Genomic DNA, 24,337 nt, shown 5'->3' on the forward strand with positions numbered 1-24,337 from the left:
CATTCAGAGATGAGCACCGTGCACTTAGGACCCTGGAAGGCCCAGGGACAGAGGAAATCACCAGGTGACAAACCCCCGCTTGAGTAGAACCACTCTAAGGACAGTGCTGTGAAGCAGTGGGGGCAAGATTCCTCCCCAAGTGTCTGCTGAAGCACCCACAGATGATGATGATGGCTAAACCTGCCCTCCCAGGAGCTGGGGGTCAGTGGATGCGGCCATTTGCATACCCCAAAGGAAGCCATACGCTGCCACCAACGGTCCCCAGTCTCTAGCCCCCAAAGGAAGAAGGGGGGCAAAAACTCAGCTTCAAACAGGCCCTTGAAGAGGTCCACATTAGCCTGCTGGAAGATGCCTGCTCCGGAACCCTAGTCAGGCTGTGACCATCAAGATCAAGACACTGGGACCCCCTGTGCATGCACGGACAGATATATGCACATGAATTAAGGGCTTGGGCTGAATAGTAACAGCCTCTAATCTGTAGAGCTTTCTGATTTTAGGTGAGAAAAAACAAAATCTTGCCAGTACTTTTGCATCAAAGAGAAAGCTAAACTTGCTAATTGAAAACTGGTTTGCATGGAGGAAAGTATGGGGATGCCAGCTATGTAAATTAGCATATGCCCGGATCTACAAGAAATCATGCCAGGCCAGGAGGAAATTAAGCAAATTAGGACGAACACACAAGGCTAGAAGCAAACGGAATGCACCCTGCTGCCCTAGGTGGTCTCAGAGGGGGTGATCGGCAGACCAGTTCAGAGGTGATGAGATAAGGCGTTTGGGGAGTCCCAGCTGTGCTGTGGGTGTAGGGGGGTGGGGGTGTTACGCTGTCCGTCCAGGTCAGGGGGAGCTTTTCATACATGCCCTTGAATGCATACACCCTAATTCGGTCCCCCCCTTTCTGCTTTCGGGGGCAAGAAGCCTCTTCATCCAATGCTGCAGAGAAGCACAGGCCCCCCCAACTGGCGCTGGGCTGCTCCGGCTCAGCGACCTAAGCAGCAGATTGTCTCACGAGCCGCCCAGGGCTGGGCTAGGTCTCAGAGCCGCTGCTGCCGGCCGGGATCACACCGAGGTGAAGGGGACCCGGCTCCGAGGAACCTGGGTCTGCGGCTCGAGGTGGGCCCGAGCGGCTAGGACGCGCCGCCTGGCGGTGACTGCGTGTCTCTGGCGCTGTGCCTGCTCCCTCCGCGGGTGGGGGCTGTGCTTTGGGCTGAGCGAGGGTCCTGGGAGGGAGGGGTCCGTCCTCAGTCCCAGGCAGCTCAGGGTGCCCAGCAGAAGCCGCTTGCCGTGGGTAAAGGAGGAGCACAGTCCTGTGCCCGGGAGAGTCTAGGACCAGCTCCTAGTGCGATCATGGGGCCATCGTGTGCAAAGGCCCAGAGGCGGCCTGCCTGCTGCGTGCTGGTGGGGCGTGGAGTAGGGGCACCCGGGGCCGAGGACCTGCCGGCGGGTCAAGAAGTGTTGGGCAGATTTTCCCGAGACGGAATCTGACCGCGTCCAGTGGCGATGGACGCCCCCCTGGCGTCGGGTCTGCAGCCAGCATCCCCTCGAGGCCCTGAGACCTTGGCCCCGCTGAAGCCAGGCAGCGGGCGGCTGGCCCCGTGCCAGCCCGCGCCCCGGCCCCGCCCGGCGGCAGGACGTGCCCGGCTCCCGCGCCGCCGGCCCGGCCTCCGCTCGCCGCCGCGCTTGCATTCGGCTCCCGGGTCCGGCCGCGCTCGCCGCCCCTCCGTGCGCACCGTCCGCGCGAGCCAGCGGCCTCCCGCGCGGCACCGGAGCCGGGGGCGCGATCCGCGGGATCCCGGCCCGCGCGCCCGCGCCCCGGAGCCGCCCGCCCGCGCCGCCGCTGGGGTCCGGGCGGGGGCTGGGGGCGGCGGGCGCCCGGCGGCCGCGGGAGGAGGGAGGAGCGGATCGCGGCCGCCCGGAGTCGGGGGGCGCGCGGGCCCGGCCCGGCCGGGGAGGCGGCGGCGGCGGCGCGGGCGGGCCGCGCTCGGAGGGGCGGGCGGCGGGCGGGAGGAGGGGCTCCCCGCGCGGGGCAGGGGCGGAGCGAGCGGCCGCGCCGCGGAACCAAGTGAGTTGGCTCCGGAGCCCGCGCCGCCGCCGGCCCGCACCTCGGGCGCCCGCCGCCCCCGCCGCCCCCGCCGCCGCCGCCCGCGCGGGGATGCAGGATGCTGGTGGGCGCCAGGCTCCAGCGGCGGCGGCGGCAGCTGCAGCAGCAGCCCCGGCGGCGGCAGCCTCTCCTCTGGCCGATGAATGCAGACCCGCCGCCGCCGCCGCCGCCCTGGGTTTGGATGGTTCCCGGCTCGGCCGGGCTGCTCCGGCTGGGCGCCGGGGTCGCGCCCCCGCCCGTGCTGCTCGCCTCGGCGCAGCCCCCCGCCGGCCCGCTGCTCCCGGGGCTGCCCGGCTGGCAAGCCCCCGGCGAGCCCCTGCTGCCGCTGCTGCCGCTGCCCTCTGCGCCAGACCACGCCGCCGCCGCCGCCTCCGTGCACCACTACCCCTTGCTCCACGGGCAGGTAACGTGTCCCCGGCCCCGGGATCCGGGGGGGGGGTCGCCGGCTGCCCCCCCCAGCCCCGCTCCGCCCCCTGGGCGCGGCCCTCGCGTGGCCCCCCGGGCGGCCCTGGCCCTGCGGCTCGCGCCCTGCCCTCCCCGCGGCGGTGCTCGGCTCCTCGAGCCATCAGGGCGCAGCCTGGCAGCCATGCGTCGGCAACAAAGTTCATGCTTCGACGTCCCGCTCTGCCTCCCGGCAGTTTCGGCCGCACGTCCTCGCGGCCCCGGGCCGGGCGCTGGGGACTCCGCGCCCCGGGCGGGAGCTGGGACCGCCCTGGCCGCAACTTTCGCGGGGGCCGGGGTCGCTGTCCAGAGCGCGGTGCTGAAGTAGCGGCCGCTGGAGCCCCGCGTTGCAGCCGCGTTCTGTGGCTGACGAATCGCCGGGAAGTTAATACTTTTACAGTCTCTGCCAGACTTGAAAAGCAAGCTGGGAATCAGTAGCTATTTCTGATTCTGATCTGGGCACCCCCCCTTTTTTTCTTTTTCTTTCTTTTTTTTTTTTAATTTTACAATAGACTCAGAACAATGCTTAAGAGAATTCAAACCAATGGGAGCCGGCAAGGAAATCCTGTCTTTAATACTGAGAAACATTGCCGGCGATTTTCCCTTCCACCTAGGTCAGCCTGAGTCCACTAAATTAGCTAATGCCATATTGCACTCCAGAAGAGTTTGGGGTTTAAAACGTGGTATTAAAAAGAAAAAGTGACTGTACCTTTGATTAATGGTGCCACAGAGCAGGGCAGGCTGGTTTTGGCAAGACCCATTGTTTGCTGTCTAACATGCAGATGCATTTAAATCAGGGAATAACATGTATTTTATTCCCAAGATTGTCCTCATTAGCATATTCAAATGAGTGGTGTGTTAGAATACAGCATTTAATTAATTTAATTCCAATATTATCTCGTGAGCTTTTCTAAAAAATGTTGTTAAAGTCCTCCTAAATTGGTCTTCAGACTTAAGGATACATCACATATAAGGTGCCGGGTATCACGTTCTGATATGTGATGCAGTTCGTATTGGGTTTTATTGAATAAACGTCGGTAGCTTTTCCCATGTTTTGAAAAGGTTGTTATATCAGAGTCCTACCACTAGAGGTATATAATGTCAAGGAACTACAGTTTTTTTTTCAGTAGGGAACACTGCATTTGTGTGTGTGTGTGTGTGTGTGTGTGTATTTAAACAGAAAAATCTAAAAAAAACTTATCTCTTAAATATTTTGTGCTACATATTTTCTGTTCAATAACAATATTTAGAGCCAGAAGAATATTTTCACATTAACAGGAAGATCAAAGAAGCTTTTACAATTTTAAAACAAATAAATATCAAAGTGTTCCATACCATCAAACAATAATCTTATTAGTTCTCCACTGATGACGACTCAGTTATTTAAATTAGAGAGACTGTCTCCTAAATGTCTGCTCCCCCTCCGATGTTGCTGTTCTGTTCTGTGCATCGGGATCTTCAGTTGTCTGATAAGCTCACTTATATTTTCTCTGCCTTGGAGTGTATTTGCATTTGTGAACCTTGGGAAACTTTGAATCCTAACCCCTGAGATAATTTTATTTTGAAACTATTAGTTGTGTTGGTTTTTCAATGATAAGTGTAATTAATACAAGAATTTGTGTTGAAAGCATTATCATAAAATAGAGCTTCCTACTTGCTTGTGAAAAGAATTCCAGAATTATAGAAGGAATACCCAGCATTTCATCTATCCATTGTGGTTTCTCATTATCTCAGGGTAGAAACCCATTTCTTACCATATTCTCATGGCTTTGTGCTTAGAAATTCTTTCCCAGTATCAAAGAATGCAATGTTGGTGATGCTTTGTGATGATTCCAATATGAAAGCTTTAATACATTTTGAAAATTTGTGATTATTTATGGTTTTTCTTCACTCTTGAAAGGAGGAATTTCTCTCCTAATCGAATACATATATTTTAAAATTATTTTCTTAAAGCTGCTATGCTTTCACATCTTGTGGTACAAAGTAGTTGATAGGTTTAGGCTAACGAGCACTCCCTTGTGTTTTCTTGGGTTGCAGTGGCTGTGCGGTGGCCATTCTCCGTCCATAGGACTCTCTCCCTCTCCCACTGTGGAGCTGGTGCCCGTTTTCCCACACGTCTGCCCGTCTGCCCTTCCACCTCCTGTTGGGAAAAGTTGGATAGAGAAAAGGATACCCAATTGTAAGGTAAAATGCAAGTAGTTTAATTAGATGAATGGGCCATTAATTATTAATTTGTTGGGCATTTCCATAACAGCAGAAAACATTGTGTGTTTTCTAATTGCAATATCTAGGTCTAGAGATAAATCTTTTCAGAATAAGGTCAATCTGTTCAAAAACACCAGCAGAGGTGGGGGGTTCTTTTGTTTTAACTGAAAAATCTGGATTCCCTGGAGCCATGAAAAGTTTCTACTTCTGAATCAGAATCCACTTGAAAATTTTTTTTTCAGTTTTTAGATCTGTAAGCATTGATCAAAATATAGTCTTAAACATTGTATACTTTAAGTACAAATTTTATGAGGTTTTTCTTGCTGTTACTGCTTTAAGTGTTCATCTTTCTGATGATTTATGTTAGCTTTTGGATTCAAATTTAAGTGCCACACTGTGTTTACTTGAAAACTAAAGACAAGTAATATGGTGACTTTCCCACGGCACACTGTTTACCTCACTGAGGGATTCTTCCATTTGTAGACTGGCCTCTAGGCTCAATTAAGCACGTCAATGGTAGAAGACTGGCCCAGGAGACTTCATCTAGAAGGTGACTGTTGTCGGCACCATGGATCTTCAGGGTTTAGGATGATGCCTTTAGAGGGTCCCACTTACAGAATCCCCAGTATTTGATCAATGTCAGAAAGAGAACTATTTTACAGCAGGGTTTAGCTTTTATCATGTGCCTTTTCTTACGTGTTATGCTCGCTTTATTTTTGGACAGATCTTTTTTAATAATTCCTTTGCTCTGGACTCAACGTGGATATATCCTGAGGAGTCAAGGTTGTTCTGTGGGCATGAAAAGCCTCATCTGTTGGCGAACCAAGTCGCCCTGTCTCTATCCAGACCAGCTCCTGCCTCCTGGCCTCTTCCCACGGGGCTGTTAGCACCTCAGCTAATACCAGGTTGGTGCCCCAAATACATATTATTTTTTGTTTCTGCTTTAGTCATAAGTTAGTTTTAGGTATGAAAACTATATTTGTCATTTTAGCAAAATGATTATTTCATGTTGTAACTTTTTTTCATGAACATGATTCTTTTTTATAAAGAAATCGGGTGTTGAGTAGTTTATTCGTTGTGTTTTTAGACTGTGGAATCTGTTTTTAAGATCAAAGTATGGCTGAGGGGATTTTGATAGAACCCCAGTTCTCAGTGCTCAGTTTTTAGGCTCGGGCTGAGTCTTCTGCTCTTAATAGGAGTACTAATGGATCAGACAGGTCATTGCCCGCACATTCCTCGGGTGGCATAGGGCTCATGTAGCCAAGCTCCCTGGTCTGCAGGGCGGGGGCACCTGAAAGATGTTTGTGAGTTTTGCCTGCATGCTGGGGGTGATATTGGGAAGGACCTATAAAAATACACTGTTTGGAAGATGGATTTTGTTCTATCTTTGGAGCCTAGTGGCCTGAAAGAACATTTGTCCTGGAACAGACTCTCATGAAATAATCTCTGGATGAAAGATTGTATAATAAACCTATGTAGCAACAGGAGAATAAAATCATCTTATGAATTTTTAAATTGATTTTTAAAATCACCTTAACATAGATCATAGTATAAAAGCGAGCGTTGTCCATGCCAAGATGATCTTGCAACGCCTTCCATTATGGAATATTTTATGACTTCAGAATTACATTATCTTCCTGTAATCTCCTACCTACCAAGCTTTTCTCAATGTGCGTCTGTAAAATTCAGTAACAAGGATGTGTTCCTGTGGATAACACCGTGCCAGTTTAGGACATGTATTTATCTCCTGCTCCCTCTGCCTACCTTGCATGTTCTAGTTTGGAAGAGACCTTGTTTAGTAATAAATCAGGAGGAACAGCTCAACTATTCGTGTTTGTCACAGGCTTTGATAGTTCTTGACTGAAACTTGCCTTCTGTCCTTGCAGTGGTGCATTACTGAGTCATTAAAATCTGCATACATATCACGCATACATTTATGAACATTTTAGGCTAAGATGGTCCTGTTTCCTATTTAATTCAATGACCATACAGGATGATCAGATTACACGTATCACGTAAGGACTCCATGACTTCAGATGGCTCACGTACCATCCTTGAGTATCACAGAGACATTTCTCGGTATACCTGCTCCTCTTTTTAGAAAACCCTTACTGTGGGGACACCCGGGGGACTCAGTCGTCAAGAGTCTGCCCTTGGCTCAGGTCATGATCCCAGGATCCTGTGATGAGCCCTACATTGGGCTCCCTGCTCCTCAGGAAGCACATTCTCCCTCTCCCACTGCCCCTGCTTGTGCTCCCTCTCTCACTGTGTCTCTTGCTGTCAAATAAATAAATACATAAATAAATCTTAAAAAAAGAAAACCTTTACTATGAACGTGTTAAATACATAGTTAAGGACGCTCGTGGCAACTAACAGATTTTCTCTCGTATGGATATTGTTTGTTGTGTGGCCAACATCTCATACTTTATTTAAAGCAGATTTATGCTCATTTTACCTTTGACTTTTGACTACTTTATTTTAAAGGGCATGTTCTAGTTGATAATAGAATGGTTGATAATAGAATAATCACTCTGACCTGGTCCACTATCTGAAAAATCTCTGCTTCTGTTTTCCCCTGGTTTTGTTTTTGTTTTTGAACTTATAACCCATAAGAATATAAGACTTACATTTTTACTTGTCTTTTGGAGAGAAATGTGTCTGTCCCTAGAGGTAATTTAATAACAGTTAAATGCATGTGTTTGAGATGGGAGTTTTCAAACTTTGTGAAAATTTTGAATTTTTAAATAAATTTCAGAATCTTTAGGAACTACTGTTGTGGAAAGCAGGTGTTAAATGCCCTGTGTACAAACAAGGTATTGAAGGGGTGGATTGTGTGTTACTAACTGCTTAACAGAGAAGCGGGGAAGAGAGCTCGTAACTGCAGAAGGCAAAGTCAGCTCCAGGTCAACTAACAAAGACACGTCGTTGTAGGTTCACCAGAGTTAAGAAAATAAAAATGCACTGAACCATGTTACAGGTCAAGTTCCGGAATACTGGTAAAAGTAATCATGAAGGGGCTCTTGGGCAGCCCAGCTGCTTGAGCAGTGGGCTCTTGATCTCAGCTCAGTCCACGATCTTGGGGTCATAAGATCAAGCACTGGGTCAGGCCCCCTGCTGGGCACAGAAACTGCTTAGGATTCTCCCTCTCTCTGGCCTCTCCCACCCCCACCACCTGCTCACCCACTCAGGATCTTTCTCTCTCTCTCTTTCAAAAATTGCTATTAAATTTTTTATCCTATTATAGATCAATAAATTTAGATATTACATTTATTTTTGTTATATAGTTATACATTTAAAATATAAAACATTGCATATCTTCTATTAATATATCATGTACAAATATGACATATAGTTGATTTTTAAGTTCATCAACCTTGTTATACACTGTTCTATTTGTAAGTCAATGGTTTTATATGATAGATATGTTTTATTGATCTGATTTCAATTAATCAAAGGAACACCATCAGAACTCCAAAAGAAACAGAAGAATGAGTCAAACCCCCTCATTTTAAATAGGTCTAGTGAGCGAAGCTCATTTTCCTTTCTTGGGTGGGTAGTAATTTTGTGTAATAATCACTTTGGGAGTCATGTTTTGTATGCAGGACAAGGTCAATATGTGCCATGAGCTCCAAAGATAAGACATAGATAGCAGCTTTGTTTGACTAATTGCGCCGTTCATTGAACTGGATTAGACATTGAAACAGGCAGGGATGGCGGTGTTGGGTGGCCTTGGAGACTTGTGTTAATATCTCACAACCTGATGTGTTGTTGGGTAGCTGAGTGCACAGCAACAGGGTCTCATGTAATATTAACATAGCTGTGAATTTAGATAAGTCATCTGAAGCCTAATAAATATTATAAAGGACCTTACTTCATTTTGATCTGTATTAGACTCACTTATATTGAAGGTACTAGGGCCGCTCTGCCATCATATGCAAATCTGAGAGAAGCACATTGGCTGCTTTCCATCCTGGAACCTAATGGTTAATATCATACTCTTGCTTCATTCCCTGGACCACGCTCCTGCCGGCCATGCAGGGTGCTGGGAAGGAGGTCATGTTCCAGTGGGGAACAGGCAAGTCAGAAGATGAGATCATGCAACATGGATCTTGTATGCTCACTGTGGACCTTTGAGGAGGTCTCGGGATGGGGATCATCAGGAGAGGGCCCACCCCCGGGGGGGAGGTGATGACACCTGACACACATCTCCAAGACTTAGCAGAACTTGGATAGGGCAGGAGAGGGAATGGGGTTCCAAACGAAGGGCATAGAATGTGCCAAGAGACAAACACATGAGAAATGTGTCTGGTCATCACACGTGGCTGAGTGTGGCCACACCACAGAAGAAGACAGAGAGGGGCAGGGAGCAAGGAAGGGGCAGCAGTTGTGAGCCCCATGATCCCACTGGACTGGGTGGTGTGTAAGCCCCGGCTCTTTACAGGGTGCTGTGGAATTTTCCCTCTTTCCTTGGCTCGGGATCCATTGTTCCTTCAGCAAAGTGAAGCAGACACAGAGAAGACAGAGCATTTTTCTCATTGAAAAGTAAATCCAAGCATTTTAAAAATATGCAAAGTTACAGCTGTACTAGAAACTTAAGTCTCTAATGAATAATTTAGCGGCTTTTTAAGGAATTATCCCTAATTACAGTGTGAATGGGTTGAATTGAGAAATAAGCCAGGACTCATTCATTCCCAGATCTAGGAAATTGATTCAAGGCAAGACTGCTGGGGAGGAGAGTCAGTGGGCCGCCCACACAGACACACTCTTCTCTTGAGGAGCTCCCCCACACTTAGGTCGGTGTCTTTGCTTTCTCTCTTCCACCGACATCCCCTTTCTCTCATGCAGCAGGCGGGGAGCCCATCTTTCCAGGGAGGAGAAGGGTTGCACCACATCTTAGGACACAAGGATGATAGCAAGCAGAAGAGGTGACAGGGCCAGTGTGGAAACCATGCTTCCTCTGGAATCTCTGTTCCGTACTTGTAAAAAGGAGAACTTCTGGGTCCCTCAAGGTGCTCAGAAAGAAAATTACTTAGATTCAGAGTATCAAGCAAAGGGAGGTTCTGTCCAGTAAAGATGTATGAAATAGTAGTTTGGTGTAACGTGGAGATTTGTCTAAAAGTTGTCTGTACAACCTTGCCCTTTAGCTTAAAATCAAAGAACCTGATTCTACCAACACCTTGGTGGAAAAAAAGTCAAACTGACCTCATTCAAAGATGACCAGTGAGAGAGAGAGAGAGAGAGAAAGCTGATGGAAGATGGGGTGGGGAGCCTAATCATATTCTGCTCCATAAAAGATTCTTTTATTCAAAAGATGTGGAAGAGAAACAAACCTAGGAACAGGTTCTTGCATGGGAACTGATAAATATTTTGGATAAATTAACATTCAGTTTACCTTATTAGAAAAAAAAAAGAGTGTTATAGAAAAGCAGCAAAAAATAAGATCAAAAGAGAGCAGCCAAGATGCAAAGTCATGCAGAAAGATAGTCAGATGCGAGAAGAGAATGCAAGGGAACTTTTGAACGCTGGCAATTAAAATCCTTAAAGAGAAGAGCTGATTCTGGATGTAATGATGGAAGACAATGCAGGAAGAGTCTCAAGCATGCGTTTCTGGAACAAGAGATGAGGATGATGAGATGAGGTGATACGTAAAATAGAAAGCAAACAGCACATCGATTTGTCTCCGGCCTCCATGCAACACCGAGAGCAGCAGGGGTGTGCAGTGTGGCTGCACCATTTGTCTTACCCACTATGTCCTGAGGAACTGTATGCATGAGAGGGAGAGGCACCGCTTGACCCAGAAGCAGACGTAGCTTCATGTCATTCTTCAGCACCAGACACCGTTAGTTGGTGGGGGAGCTTTTGAGAATTATGAGGACAAAAGTCTGTGATTGAAGAAATGTATTTCAACAGGGAAGTCAGACACATGCATCAGTAAGGGAAACATGTTCTCAAATGAGCAACAGATCAGCTTTGTCAAACCAAAGTTTTCGCCTCAAATTCTCCAGGGAATGTTCTTTTTCTTCTGGCTGCATTATGTTACATCTCCGCGTTGTTTCTCCTGTGGGTTTTGCCTCGTCTTTTGTTTTAAGCTCAGGTTCACTATTGAAAGGCACAGTCTCTGCCTTTGCCTTTTAAAGATGTAGTTGAGCATATTTATGTCTGCTTTCCTGTTATTTTTTATTTCTTCTGTTATATTATTGTATCTTGTTTCTAATGGTATCTTGTAATTCCTTTATTTTTATTATTTTTAAAGTTTTTATTTTAGTCTTATTTAACATACAGTATAATATTAGTTTCAGGTGTACAATGTAGTGATTCAATGCTTCCATACAGCACCTGGTGTTCTAAGGACAAGTGCACCCCTTTAACCCCATCACCATTAACCCATTCCCCCCACCCCTCTGGTGACCATCAGTGTGTTCTCTGTAAGTCCTTTCTTTTAATCTGTTTTTATTCTTTTGCTGTTCCATTTATGTTTTGACTTTGTCTACTTTTATATGGTTATGTGGGATGTGCTGGTCCTCTTTTCTCAAGCAGTCACCAGTTAAATTTTAAAAAGCAGACTTGATCTTACATTTCCTCTGATTTCCAAATCAGGACAGCACCAACACTTTAGAAAATCATGACACTTTAGAATCCTTTTATAGAATATGAGAAATTTGGGAAAAGTTTATATCATAAAAATGTATAGTCTCTCTTTAATTTCCTCCACCAACTGAGAAATTAATCTAAAGCAAAAACTAAGAATGTGGCTAGTCAGGTTTCAGAATATCTGTAATTATAAATAATCTGCCAGTTACATAGAATACTTTTTAATTTCGTTACAGGAGTAGGTGAATAATTCTAAGCAATATTCTTGATGAGAAGGAATTACAATAATAATTATAATCTGATGGACAACCCCAAAATGTACTGATATAACTGGGGAGAAGAGAAATGAGAAACATGAGCACAAACTCAAAATCCCTCAACTTTTTTAAAAGAAGCAGAAACATTAGGAAATTCTTATACTTAAAGCCCCAATAAGAAGGTTATCTGGGTCTGAGACTGGACCAGGCCTGCTGTCCACTAAGCAGATGAATGAGAGCAACAGCCATTTGCTGGTGTTGCAGGGCAAGACACGGAGAGTGACCCTTACTTGTGATGCAGAAATAGGAGGGTGGCTGCAAACTGAAGGAGGGGAGCACAAATATTAAGAAAGTCTGTCAGATACCCCAGAACTTCCCCAAGCAGAAGTCATCATTAAAGGGGTTTGAAGCCTATAGGGTGTTACAGGCTACTGCAGCAATGAAGTCCAAATCCAGGTCAACACTCAAATATATGGACATACCTCCTTTACTAGCAGCTTCACAGAAGAAAAGGGGTGCCCATTTATAGGAGTAAATCCTATTCATTGCACCCTCTATTGTTCTACTCATCACGTATGGCATTCAACTAAAAAGTTATAAGACACACAAACAAAGCAAGAGATGATAAACCATAATCAAGAGATAAAATAAGCAACAGAACCAGATCCTCAGATGACACAGATACTGAACTATCAGATAGAGACATTGAATTACTATGATTAATATCTTCATGAATTAATAGGAAAGGAGGGAAAACTACATAAATAGATGGAGAATTTCATCACAGATATGGAAAATATAAGAAAAAATCAATCTGAAAAAAGCATGGTATGAGAAATTAAGAATTACTTCAATGGATTCATGAGTAGATGTGATACATCCAAGGAAGGGATGAGTGAACTTAAGATAGGTCATTAGAAATTGCTGAAATTGTAACACAAAGATAAAACAGGTGAAAAAAATAGAGGATACTTTCTCAGCACTATGACATTTATAACAAATGGTTTAATATACATATAACTGAAGTCTGAGAAGGAGAGAAAATATGGCAGAAAAAATATTTGAAGAAATAATGACCAGAAGAGATAAAAAAAAAATTATGAAACTGATCAAAACAGGACTCCAAATTCAGCAAGCTCCCAGGACTGAAAACTAGACAAATCAAAGATTAAAAATAAATCTTGAAGACAACTAAAGGAAAAAAAACACACCACATATATAGAAACAAATCTTAAAATTGCAAGAGTTTTACTGTCAGAACCTATAGAAGCCGGAAGGCACCAAAGGACATTTTTAAAAGACTGAAATAAAAATATCATAGCAACAAAAACAGCACTCAAAAATAAGGTGAAATAAATGTTTTTTCCAAACAAACTAAAGCTGAAGAGAATTCATTGTCAGCCTGTATTCAAGAAATTATAAGGAAGCTTATCAAGCAGAAGTTATATAATAGGAGGGAGAAGCTAACTGTGCAAGAAGAAACACAGAGTTCTAGAGATAAGCTACGGTAAGGTAAACGTAAGTTGTCCTTTTTTAATTGCTCCAAAAGATAACTAACTGTATAAGGAATAAGCAGTAGTGAAATAATAGATGTGTATCTCCAAGTAAAAATTAAAATATATGTCAGTAACCACAAATGATGGAAGGAGGAACAGGAAGTATGGAGCTGCAAGGCTATTAAACCGTAGAGTAAGTTTTATAATATTATTTGGAGGTGAATTCTGATAAAGTCAGTACATATTACAAAGCACAGAGTGAACTCTTAAAATTATTTAAAAAGTTGTAACTAATAAAACAATAGTGGAGATAAAATTAGAATCATAACAAATGACACAAAAGCAGGCTGGAAAAGAAAGAAAAGGATCAAAGTACAGATGGAACAAATATTTTAAAAAATAGCAACCACGAGCACCTGGGTGGCTCAGTGGGTTAAAGCCTCTGCCTTTGGCTCAGGTCATGATCTCAGGGTCCTGGGATCGAGCCCCGCATCGGGCTCTCTGCTCGGCGGGGATCCTGCTTCCTCCTCTCTCTCTGCCTGCCTCTCTGCCTGCTTGTGATCTCTGTCTGTCAAATAAGTAAATACAATCTTTTAAAAAAATAGCAACCACAAGATGGTAGATTTAAGTACAAAGGTTTAAGCTCCCCAATTAAAGGCAGATATTCATCCTCAAATATATGATTTTCTCAAGAAAATCATTGAAAGGGTGCCTGGGTGGCTCAGTGGGTTAAGCCTCTGCTTTCGGCTCAAGTCATGATCTCAGGGTCCTGGGGTTGAACCCCATTTGGGGCTCCCTCCTCGGGAGGAAGCCTGCTTCTCCCTCTCTCTCTGCCAGCCACTCTGCCTACCTGTGCTCGTTCTCTCTGTCAAATAAATAACTAAAATCTTAAATAAAAAGAAACTCATTTAAAAAATACAGAAGTAGAATAGATAAAAGTAAGAACATAGAAATACACAGCAAATACAGATCAGAAGTAGGTGGGGTATTCGTATTAGGCAGATTGAAATTCAGAACATGAACTATTGCCATAACCACCAAAACATACTTAAGAGCATACGAGGAGGCATAACAATGCTAACAGATGCGTCTGCATCTGTGAGAGAACTTCCATACGCCCGAAACAAGGATGGGTTGAATTGAACAAAAAGAGACACGAGGGCAGTTGGAGATGCTGGCAGTCATCACTGAGGATTCCACAGAGCAGGAAGGCCAAGAACCAGTGACACGGAGCACACTTACACAACACTGTCCACCAACTCGGGTCAACGAACACTTATAGAATGCTCTCCCTACCGGCGGCATGTGTGTTTTTTGTGTGCATATGGGGGATGCACCTAGGTCAATCATACTCTTAGCCAGAAAACAAGTCAACAGCTTTTAATTAAATAATAAAAGATATAAAATTTGTTCTTCTGCCACAATATCATTAATTTGGGGGTCCCTACCTGAAAACAAGTCCAGAGAATTTTCAAATATCTGGAAATTAAATGAAAACCTGACAAGTAATGTGTAGCTGAAAGAGGAAGTGAGAGGAAATTTAAAAATATTTAGAATCGAATGTAAGTGAAAGTCAATTTTAAAACTGCCTTTGAAACATAGCTTAAGCCATATTTGGACAGAAATATATAGCATTAAAACTCCTATATCGAAAAACAAGACATTCTCAACAAAATACTAGCAAATTGAATTCAACACATCAAAGGAAGCAGACGCCACAGTCAAGCAGGATCCGTCGCTGGGACACAAGGATGGTTCAACGTCCGCCGAGTGGTAAGTACGATGCGTCGAGTGAAGAGACGGAAGAACGGAAACCTGTGACCCTCCTAACAGGGGCAGGAGAAGCACAACATACAACGTCCTCTCACGACCGAAGGGCTGGATGAGCAGAGGACAGAAGGAACACCCCTCAACATAATTAAGGCCTGTGTGACCAACCAGCAGCAAACGCCACACTCCGGAGTGAAAGGCTGAAGGCTTTTCCCCTAAGATCAGGAACAAAACAAAGGTGCCGGCTCTCACCGCCGCTATCCAACATAGTTCTGGATGTCGTAGCTGGAACCATCAGGCACGAGGAAAGAAAAAACACCCAGGTCATAAAGCAAGGAGTAAAATTGTCTTTATTTGCAGATGAGGTGATCTTATACAGAGAAAATCCTAAGGACTAAGCCAAAATCTGTTGGAACTAATCAATAAATTCAGTAACGTCACAGGATAAAAAATCAACAGAATCAGCCGCTCTTCTATTTCCTATAATATATGAAAAAAGAAATAAGGAAATCACGATTGCTTTTCACTATAGCAAACAAAGCAAAACAAAACAAAAAACATAAAATACTTAGAAATAAGTTTAACCAAAGAAATGAAAGATCCGTACTCTGGAAACTACAGGACTTTGATGGAGGAGATTGGAGAAGACACAACAAATGGAAAAACATGCATCTGTGTTCATGGATCAGAAGAATTAATATTGTTAAAATGTCCACACTACCCAAAGCCTCACATAGATTCAGTGCAATGTCCATCAAAATTCCAATGGCATTTTCCACAGAAATAGAAAAGATCCTAAAATATTTATGGAACCAGGAAAGACCCTGACTGGCCAAGCAGTCCCGAGAAAGAAAGAACAAACCTGGAGGCACCACAGGTCCTGATTTCAAACTATAATACAAGCTACAGTAATCACAACGGCACGGTACTGGCATCAAAATAGACTTTGGAAAGCCCCAAAACGAACTCTTGCATACATGGTAAACTAGCATTTGACGAGGGAGCAAGAATATTAGTGAGGAAGAGATAGTCTCTTCAATAAATGGCGCTGGGAAAAGTGAAAATTTCATAATATATAAACAGGCAGAAAAGTGAAATTTCATGATATATAAATGTTGAATCACTCTGTCTTATATCTGAAACTGTTCTAATGTTGTATGTCGACTATAGTTCAATCGAAAAGGTAAAACTGGACCTCTGTTTTACAACGCTCAAAAATGAAAAAGACTTAAGCATGAGACCTCAAACTGTAAAACCCCTTGATGAAAACAAAGAAAAAAACTCCTCGATGATGGTCTTGGCAACAAGCTTTTAGATACAACACAAAAACTTGAGCAACAAAAGCAAAAATGAAAAAGTGAGACTACATGAAACTTCAAAGATCCCGCATAGCCAAAGAAGGAGGGGGGAGAGCGATGCAGCAGCCCGTAGAATGAGAGCGGATATTCGCAAGCCACACCTCGGTTAAGGGGTTGATATCCAGAATATATGAAGAACTCCTAAGTCGGTGACAACAACAACAAGCCATCTATTTTAAAAATGTGCAGAGGAACTAAATTAGACATTTTTTCCAAAGAAGACACGCAGATGACCAACAGATGTGCTCACCATCACTCGGCACCTGGGAAATGCAGATCAAGCCCACGATGAGACGTCACCTTGCACCTGTCAGAATGACCATGATCCGAAAGACAAGCATTCTCGGTGGGGATGTCATTGGTGCAGCCACGGAGCAAAACCGTCTAGAGCTCAACCCTACAATTAAAGGTAGAACTACCCTATGATCCAGCCGTCCACTTGTGGGCATACAGTCACGTGAACTGCAGTCCTGATCTCGAGGCGATACCTGCGCTCCCGTGTTTACTGCGGCGTTATTCACACTAGCCACGACACAGACACAGTCTCAGTGTCTGTCTTGTCCCTCATGGACAAGCAGGTGGTAATACGCTCTAATACACTCACGCAGTAGCACTCGGCCGGGAGAAAGAAAGGAATCCTGTCCTTCCTGACAACACGACGGACCCTGAGCGCATTCTGTTCAGTGAGGTAAGTCAGATGCAGAAAGACAAGTACTGTCTGACCTCACTTCCACGCAGGATCTCTCAAAGCTGAACTCAGAGAAAGAGGAAATTGCTGTCCCCAAGGTTGGAGTGGGGGTTGGGCCGATGTTGGTCCAAGTGTACAAACCTGCGGCTGGCAGATGCGGCCTTCGGGGGTCGGAGGCACAACTACAGTCAGCAATGCTGCGTCATGCGCTTCACAGTGGCTCAGGAGCCAGACCTATATTTTCTCATCAAGAGAAGAAAAATGAAGAAAGGTCTGAAATCAATGATCTAAAGCTTCCACCTTAAAAATCTAGAAAGGAGAGAGAGCTAATTACCTGCAACTAGCAGACGGGAAAAATAGTGTTGAAAGAGCAGACGTCAAAGAAACGGGAAACAGGAAAATACAGAGAAAATCAACGAAACCACTTTCTTCCTCTGTTTCCTGCTTCCTCCCCCTCCTTTTCCTTCACTGACGAACCCCTGGCTACAGAGAATAAGAGGAAAAAGAGGGGCGCCTGTGTGGCTCAGTCAGGTGAGCATCTGACCCCGTCTCTGCTCAGGTCTTGATCGCAGGGTTGTGAGTTCACAGCCCACACTGGGCTCTACCCTGGGCGTGGAGCCTACCTAAAAAATGAAAAAAGAGGGACAACACCAATTATTAATATCAGGAATCAGATGAGAAATGTCACTATAGATCTCATTATAAAAATGAAACAGGAAAATATTACTACTTCCTAACAATAAGCTCAACAGCTTAGATGACGGAGACAAATCATTTGTGAGTCACAGCTACCTGTGCTCACTCAACAAGTAGAAAACACAATAGAACCATATATGTCAGAAATATTGAATTCTTAATTTTAATCTTTCCGAGAGAGAACACTCCAGACCCAGACAGCATCAGTGGAGTTCTACCAAATATTTAAGAAAGAAATGATACCAAATTTAAGTAAACTTGTTTGAAAATAAAAGGAGGAATAACAATGCCCGATATTAATTTATTTATTCCTTCATTATTCATTCGTTCACTCACCATTCCTCTGATTTGAAAACCAATGAGTGCAAAGAGACAATTATAGACCAATATACTTCATAAACCGAGATGCAGATGCCTTCAACATGATAGTAACAATATATAAAACTGATAATACATCATGACCAAGCAGGGCTCTTTCTAGGAAATCAATGCTGGGTCCACATTAGCAAATCAACGTTATTTACTTTATCAAAAAGATAAAGAAGAAAAGCAATATGATCATTTCAATAGATGCAGAAAATGCATTCGTCAAACTCAACATCTATTCAGATTTAAAAAATAACAAACGAAGCTCTAAGTCAACTAAGAATTTTTTTTGTAATATTTTTAAATTATTTGAGAGAGAGCAAGACGGAGCAGAAGCGGGGGGAGTGACAGAGGGAGAGGGAGACGCCCCCACTGAGCTGGGAGCAAAGTATGGGGATTGATCTCAGGACCCCGGGATCACGACCTGAGCCAAAGGCAGACACTTAACCAACTGAGCCCCCAGGTGCCCTCAAGTCAACTAGGAATTAAAGGGAATGTCTTCCAACTAAGAAAGGACAACCTTCAAAGAGTCACAGCCAGTGTTGTATTTAGTAGTGAATGTCTGATGTTTTTTCCTCAAAGATGGAGAACAAGGCAAGTGTTTGTGCTCTTCCCGTTCCTGTGCGAAATCTTGCTAGAAGTCCTAACTTCTGGGTGGAGACAATGCAATAAGGCAGAAGGAAAACATACAAAGTGCCGACAGTAAACAGACAAAATGATTGTCCTACGACTATCCCAAAGAGTCTACGAAAAGCTACTAGTTCTCATGAGTGAGCTTAGCAAGTTGCTGGACACAAGGTTCATGTGAAAATTCAATTGTATTCCTGTAGTACTGCTGATGAACAACTGGAAATTAAAATAACATAGCAGTATCATTAAAGCACTCAAACCATGAAATATTTACAGGTTATCCTAACAAAACATTGGTCCTGAAAACCATGAGACATTGATTGGAGAAATCAAGGACATTAATAAATGGAGAGAGATTTTATATCAATGGGCGAGAAGACTCCATGACGTTAAGATATCAGTTCTCTCCAAATTGATCTATAGTGTATGTCATCCTAAACAAAATCCCTGTGTGTTGAAATCGACAGGCTGGCTCTATCTGGGAAGCCGGAGAAAGCAGAACAGCCACAGTAGTTTTGAACAAAAATGCAGAGGAATCATACATACCTGATTTGAATGCTTACGATAAAGCTACAGGAATGGAGGTGTTATATAATTGGCAAACCCATAGGAAGAAAGATCAATAGACATAGTAACAGACCTTCCAGAAATAGACACACACATAGATGGTTAATCTGTTTTTGACAAAGCTACAAGGCATTTAATAGAGAAAGTTTGCCTTTCCAATAAACGGTTTAGGAACAATTCATCTTTACAATAAACAAAGAGACCCTAAGCAATACCGTACATCATATACAAAAACTAACTGAAAATAGATTATAGACTTGATTGCAAGACAAAAAACCCTGGAACTTCTGAAAGAAAACATAAAAGAAAAAAATTTTAGCCTTGAACTAGGGAAAGACTTCCTAGTTAGGCACAAAAGCCTGAACCATAAAGGAAAATGTACTGATACATTGTACTTCATCAGAATTACCTGTTGTTCATTGAAAGGACTTTTAATAAAATGAAAAGAAAAATCACAAGGTCCTGCAGCCTGGTTACAGCCCATAGATAGATTAGCAAAACATATATCTGATAAAGAATTGATATCTGGAATATACAACGAACTCTTAGAAGTCAGTAATAAGAAGATGGGCAAAATATGTGAGCAGACACATCGCCAGCAAGGATATATGGGTGGTGGCTGGGCCCATGAAGACATGCTCAGTGCTCTCTACCATTAGGAACATGCAGACTAAATCCATACTGAGACCCTCCCCTTCATATTAGAAGAGCTGTAATTGAAACCCTACACAGGTGGAGGCATGTACGTGGGGAGAGGTGGGGCAGCTTGCTGCTGGGAATGCGAAAGTTAGGATCACTTTGGAAATCAGTTTGGCAGTTTTTTGTAAACACACCCATGTCCTGTACCCCGTGATCTCATTGCTGGGTATTTACCCAAGAAAAACAAAGAGGCATGTCTACATGAAAACCTATATACAATTGCGCACACTGGCTTTCTTGGTGAGCAACAAACTTGGGGACAATCCACATACTCACTGATTGTTGAATGAATGACAAACCTGGGCACATCCAAATCATGGCCTGTGATCGGGATGGACCTCGGGTGCAAGGCGACCGAATCCCAAAGCCGTGACGCCAAGGGAAGTGCAGGATCAGACGCTTGTGCTGCATACGATGCGCTTTTCCGGACGTTCCAGGGAAAGCGACACTGCGGATCCAAAGCAGATCAGTGGTTTCCAGGGATTAGGGGTGGGAGGGGGGTCCTGACTACAGAGGCACAGAGGGCATGGTGTGGGGTTGTGGTCAGTTGTCCCAGACCGGCATGGCTCCACGTGGAAGACTGAATTCGTAAATCGTATCTGAACGCGCCAACTCCTTTTTAAGAAGAGTCGTTAGAGACCTCTCCAGTAACACATGCAAAATTCCTGTGATCCTGGTTTGAATAAACCAAACCAAAAAACTGTGAGACAACTGGACACTTAATACAAGTAGGTATTAATAATTCTAAGGAGGCCGCGCTAGTCTGGCGCAGCTGTCGGGTGACAGGGGTTCCGTGCTCACGCTTTCCAAAAGAGCCCTCGGCCCCCAGGGCGCGCGTGCTGCAGCCGGTGCCCGGAGCTGCAGGGGTCGGGGCCGCCCGGAATCGGGGTGAGGGTGAGCAACGAGGGTGCTGGGGAGGCGGGGGCCATCGCACCGGCCTCTATTTCATCACTGCGGGGGCTTCGTAACGAAAATGGAAAAAACAGAGGAAGCGCATTCGAGAAAGCACAGCGACGGCGCGACCCCGCCGGCCCCAGCGCCTTGGATTCCCCAAGTGAGGGTGAGCTGTAAGGAAGCCGGAAGACGACGAGAAATGAATGAATGAGGCAGAAATCAACGCAACAAAAACAAGACTTTTATAAAATAACCAAACGCGACGTGCACCTGTTCCGAGGGGTAGTTCGCGGCCAGTGGTACCTTCCTCCCCGGCCCGGGAACCTACGCCCCCAGTGACGATGGTGCTACCACGGGCACAGCGTAAACTCGCTTTCAAGGCATCAGGAAGTTAGAGAAAAATGAGGAAAATGATAAAAACAAAGACAGACATTCATAGTTTAAAAACAAATATTGATTAAAAAACAACTCACCCCACTCATGGTCAGAAAAAAATAAACATATCAGGTGGAAACATTCCTGGTCAATATCAGTATTTCTTTCTTTTCTTTTCGTTTCTTTCTTTCTTTCTTTTTTTTTTCATGACTAGATGAAGTGTTTTCTGGGACACAGTGAGCCCTTCAGCTGGATCAAGGTGGGGCAGCCTGGTCACAGCCCCCAGTCCCCTGCCTCCTGGGACGGCTGCCAGCTCACAGATCTCGGTCACTGTCGCGGTCCGTCCACCTGCGTCCCTCGCCAGGCGCTCCGCACATGTCACCTGTCAGGTCTCCAAACTCCAAGGAGAGTCTTCTGCAACACAGAGCTTCTTTCTGAACGTAGAGAATAGTAGTTTGCTGATGTAGGTTATAAAGCCGTTACCCATTTTACCAACGTTTCTCAAAAATAGGGGGAAAAAAGAGAAGCAAATAAATTACTTAGACAAGCAAATACATTACTACAAGATCTCACTTGTAAAAGTGGCTATAAAAATCCCAAAAGTATTAATGAGAATGTAACAGTATGGTAACAATAGCGTCAGCCAGGAGCGACTGGATACATTTCATGGTGGCAGAAATCATGTAATGACAAGAAAGGGATTGGCAACAACATCCATCAGTAGGTTTAATGTGAAAGAATATTCCTTAATTGGATTTGAGGACGATGTATTGCTTGATAAAATTCAACAACCATTTAAAACATGAGAAAACGCAAAACTGAAGGGTAAACCTTCAACGTGACACATATTTATCTAAAAGCTGTCGCATCACACAGCAAACATCACTGTCATTCCCCTGAAAATCAGTCACTATGTATCTTTGACTGCGCTGTTTTCTGGAAGTTCCAGCCATTACAATAAGAAATGAAACATAAATATGAAGTTCAGCTTGAAGTTTGTACAACTTTATATTTTGAACTCACAACACTCAACCTAAAAATTCTCAGAATTATGAAGGCAGTTAAGCAAAAGGGATTGATAAGATATAAACATACAAAAGACAGCATGTTTCTTACATGTTGACACGTCTTTGGAGATCGCAGCAGGGAAAATGCTGTCTTTGCACGTGGAAGACGCACGTGGTGCCGGACGCAGCCATCGACGGGCCGCGGCCTCAGAACCTTCACTGTGTATGAATCTAAACAAAGGAAATGAAGAATTTGCCAAAACTGGTACTTTTCAACTGAAGAGACTCACTGTAGGTTTGGATAGGACAACGGAACATCATGAGGATGTCAGTTCTCATCTTTGTTTATGGCTATAATAGAATGTTAATTATATTACTTTTATGAAGTGTGAGAAAATCATTTTAAAGTGTTGATCAGGGAATACACAGGAGATGGGCAAATATATATCTTTAAAATCTGTCAGATGGATTTAACTTCTTATTCCAAAGTGGCATCAGTTTTTAAAAATGGGATGCTGGTATACTAATCTACATATAGATTAATGAAATGAGTGTTAAAAGAATTGTTATATGGGACAATAGTCTAATACCGTCGTAAAAAATAGACAGACATAAGCAGATGACTCACAGAATAATTATAAATGATCATTATGCAGTATGTGGTTTACTCATAAGTTATTCAAGGATGCAAATTTAAATCACCAAATATAATATTCCTATTAAATTAGCACAGATTTCCAAAAACCTTGGCGCTGCTCTGTGTTTGCAAAAATGCAGTAGGGTGTGCGCTCATTCTGAACGCTATTAAATGTAGTGTGTAATGGGTCATGCACTGTGACTTTCAAATCTTTTAAGAAAGTTAATATCATTTCAGTGATTCCACCTCTTGGAGAAAGAACAAATACGTATGTACAGAGTCAGTGCATCACTATTCAGAACACTGTACCCCAATATTTATAGCAGAATACTGAAAAGAGGAAATAAAATCTCAAATATCCATGACTAGGTAGTTGGTTAGATGAGTTAGGACTCGTTGTTAAAAAATAAATAGTCTTCACCATGAATAAAATCAGATGTGGAAGGTTATTTAGACAAAAGGCAATGCTCTGGTTTTGTTTTGGTAAGTTTGAAAGGCAGCTTGCAAAGTGTATGGACAGGGCGTTCCCAATTTCAAGAGCTCTGTTCACACACACGCGCACACACACACACACACTGATGAAGGCCAGGGAGACTCACTGGAATGATCGAACCTATTTCTGGAGGCAGAAATGAGGCCTTTTATGCCTAACTATAGAGTATCTTTTATTTTCCATTTTTTAATGAGAAGGTATTTCTTCTATAATCAGAAAAAAGGCCATAAAATGCAAGAAAATGCTTTCTCCTCCGTGCTATTGAAGAGGAGACTATTCTCCGCCGCTGGGGCCGTGCATCTGCTGTGCACGACGGGCAGGACCCGACCACGGAACTGTGTCCACCTGGGTCACAGAGAAGCGACTGTGTGCCGGTGGCGCTCCGTACCCCAGCCCTCGCCCTGTCTGGGGAAGCAGCGGTGCCCCAGTTCGGGGCCTCTGCCTCAGACAGGTGTCTCTTTCTCGTTCTCCTTGGAAACATAGCCCGTGGATCCTTGGGTGGCACACCTTCCTGACAGTGGTGTCCCCACAGAGCCCTCCCCCGCAACGGTCAGATCCGCCCCCTCCAGGACTGGGGATGGGTGAGGCGGGGCGAGCAGGACATGTGCGGGGCTCATCACCGCCCTCTGGACTCAGCCCGGCTTCCTCAGAAACAAGACCGTGAGGCCCAGCCGTCCATCCTTTGGCCTCAGCTCTCCAGCTGGCTGCCCAGGGCCCAGGGATTTCTGCAGCGAGAGCCTAAGCAGGGATGTCTAGGATCCCCAGCTTAACTGAGCTGGTTGGGGGCAGCGCGCTGCCTGAGTTTGATGGGAAACCAGGTATTTTAGTGGAAGATGTGAGTGTGTTTGATTCTTTCGGGAAACGGGAAGCCCTCAAGGGACTTGAGGCTGGCGTGAGCAATTCAGGGTCTGCTGCGCACCTGCCAGTATGTTGACACTTCCCTCCAGCCCCAGAGAAAACTGCTGGGGGTGTGGGGGAGGTTGTCCAAGAAGCACTGCGAGTTGCGCCTTCTGCAGGAAGCCAGAGAAATGCCGGCGCAGGAACGACACTCATCCGATGTCATCCTCTA

At 44.5% G+C, this 24,337-nt stretch overlaps 1 protein-coding gene across 1 annotated transcript in view; it reads left to right on the top strand.

Moving 5' to 3' along the window:
• The first annotated feature begins 2,156 nt into the window (after positions 1 to 2,156).
• TCERG1L (transcription elongation regulator 1 like) overlaps positions 2,157 to 24,337 on the top strand; it is a 174,152-nt gene continuing 151,971 nt past the window's right edge. The window contains exons 1-3 of the mRNA XM_045068914.1: positions 2,157 to 2,501; positions 4,577 to 4,723; positions 5,469 to 5,649. Coding sequence (XP_044924849.1) covers positions 2,157 to 2,501; positions 4,577 to 4,723; positions 5,469 to 5,649 — 673 coding nt within the window. The remainder of the gene's footprint in view (positions 2,502 to 4,576; positions 4,724 to 5,468; positions 5,650 to 24,337) is intronic.

The sequence above is a fragment of the Mustela putorius genome, unplaced genomic scaffold (assembly GCF_011764305.1).
Source record: "Mustela putorius furo isolate JIRA1106 unplaced genomic scaffold, ASM1176430v1.1 tig00003909_pilon_pilon_pilon, whole genome shotgun sequence".
Lineage (NCBI taxonomy): Eukaryota > Metazoa > Chordata > Mammalia > Carnivora > Mustelidae > Mustela > Mustela putorius.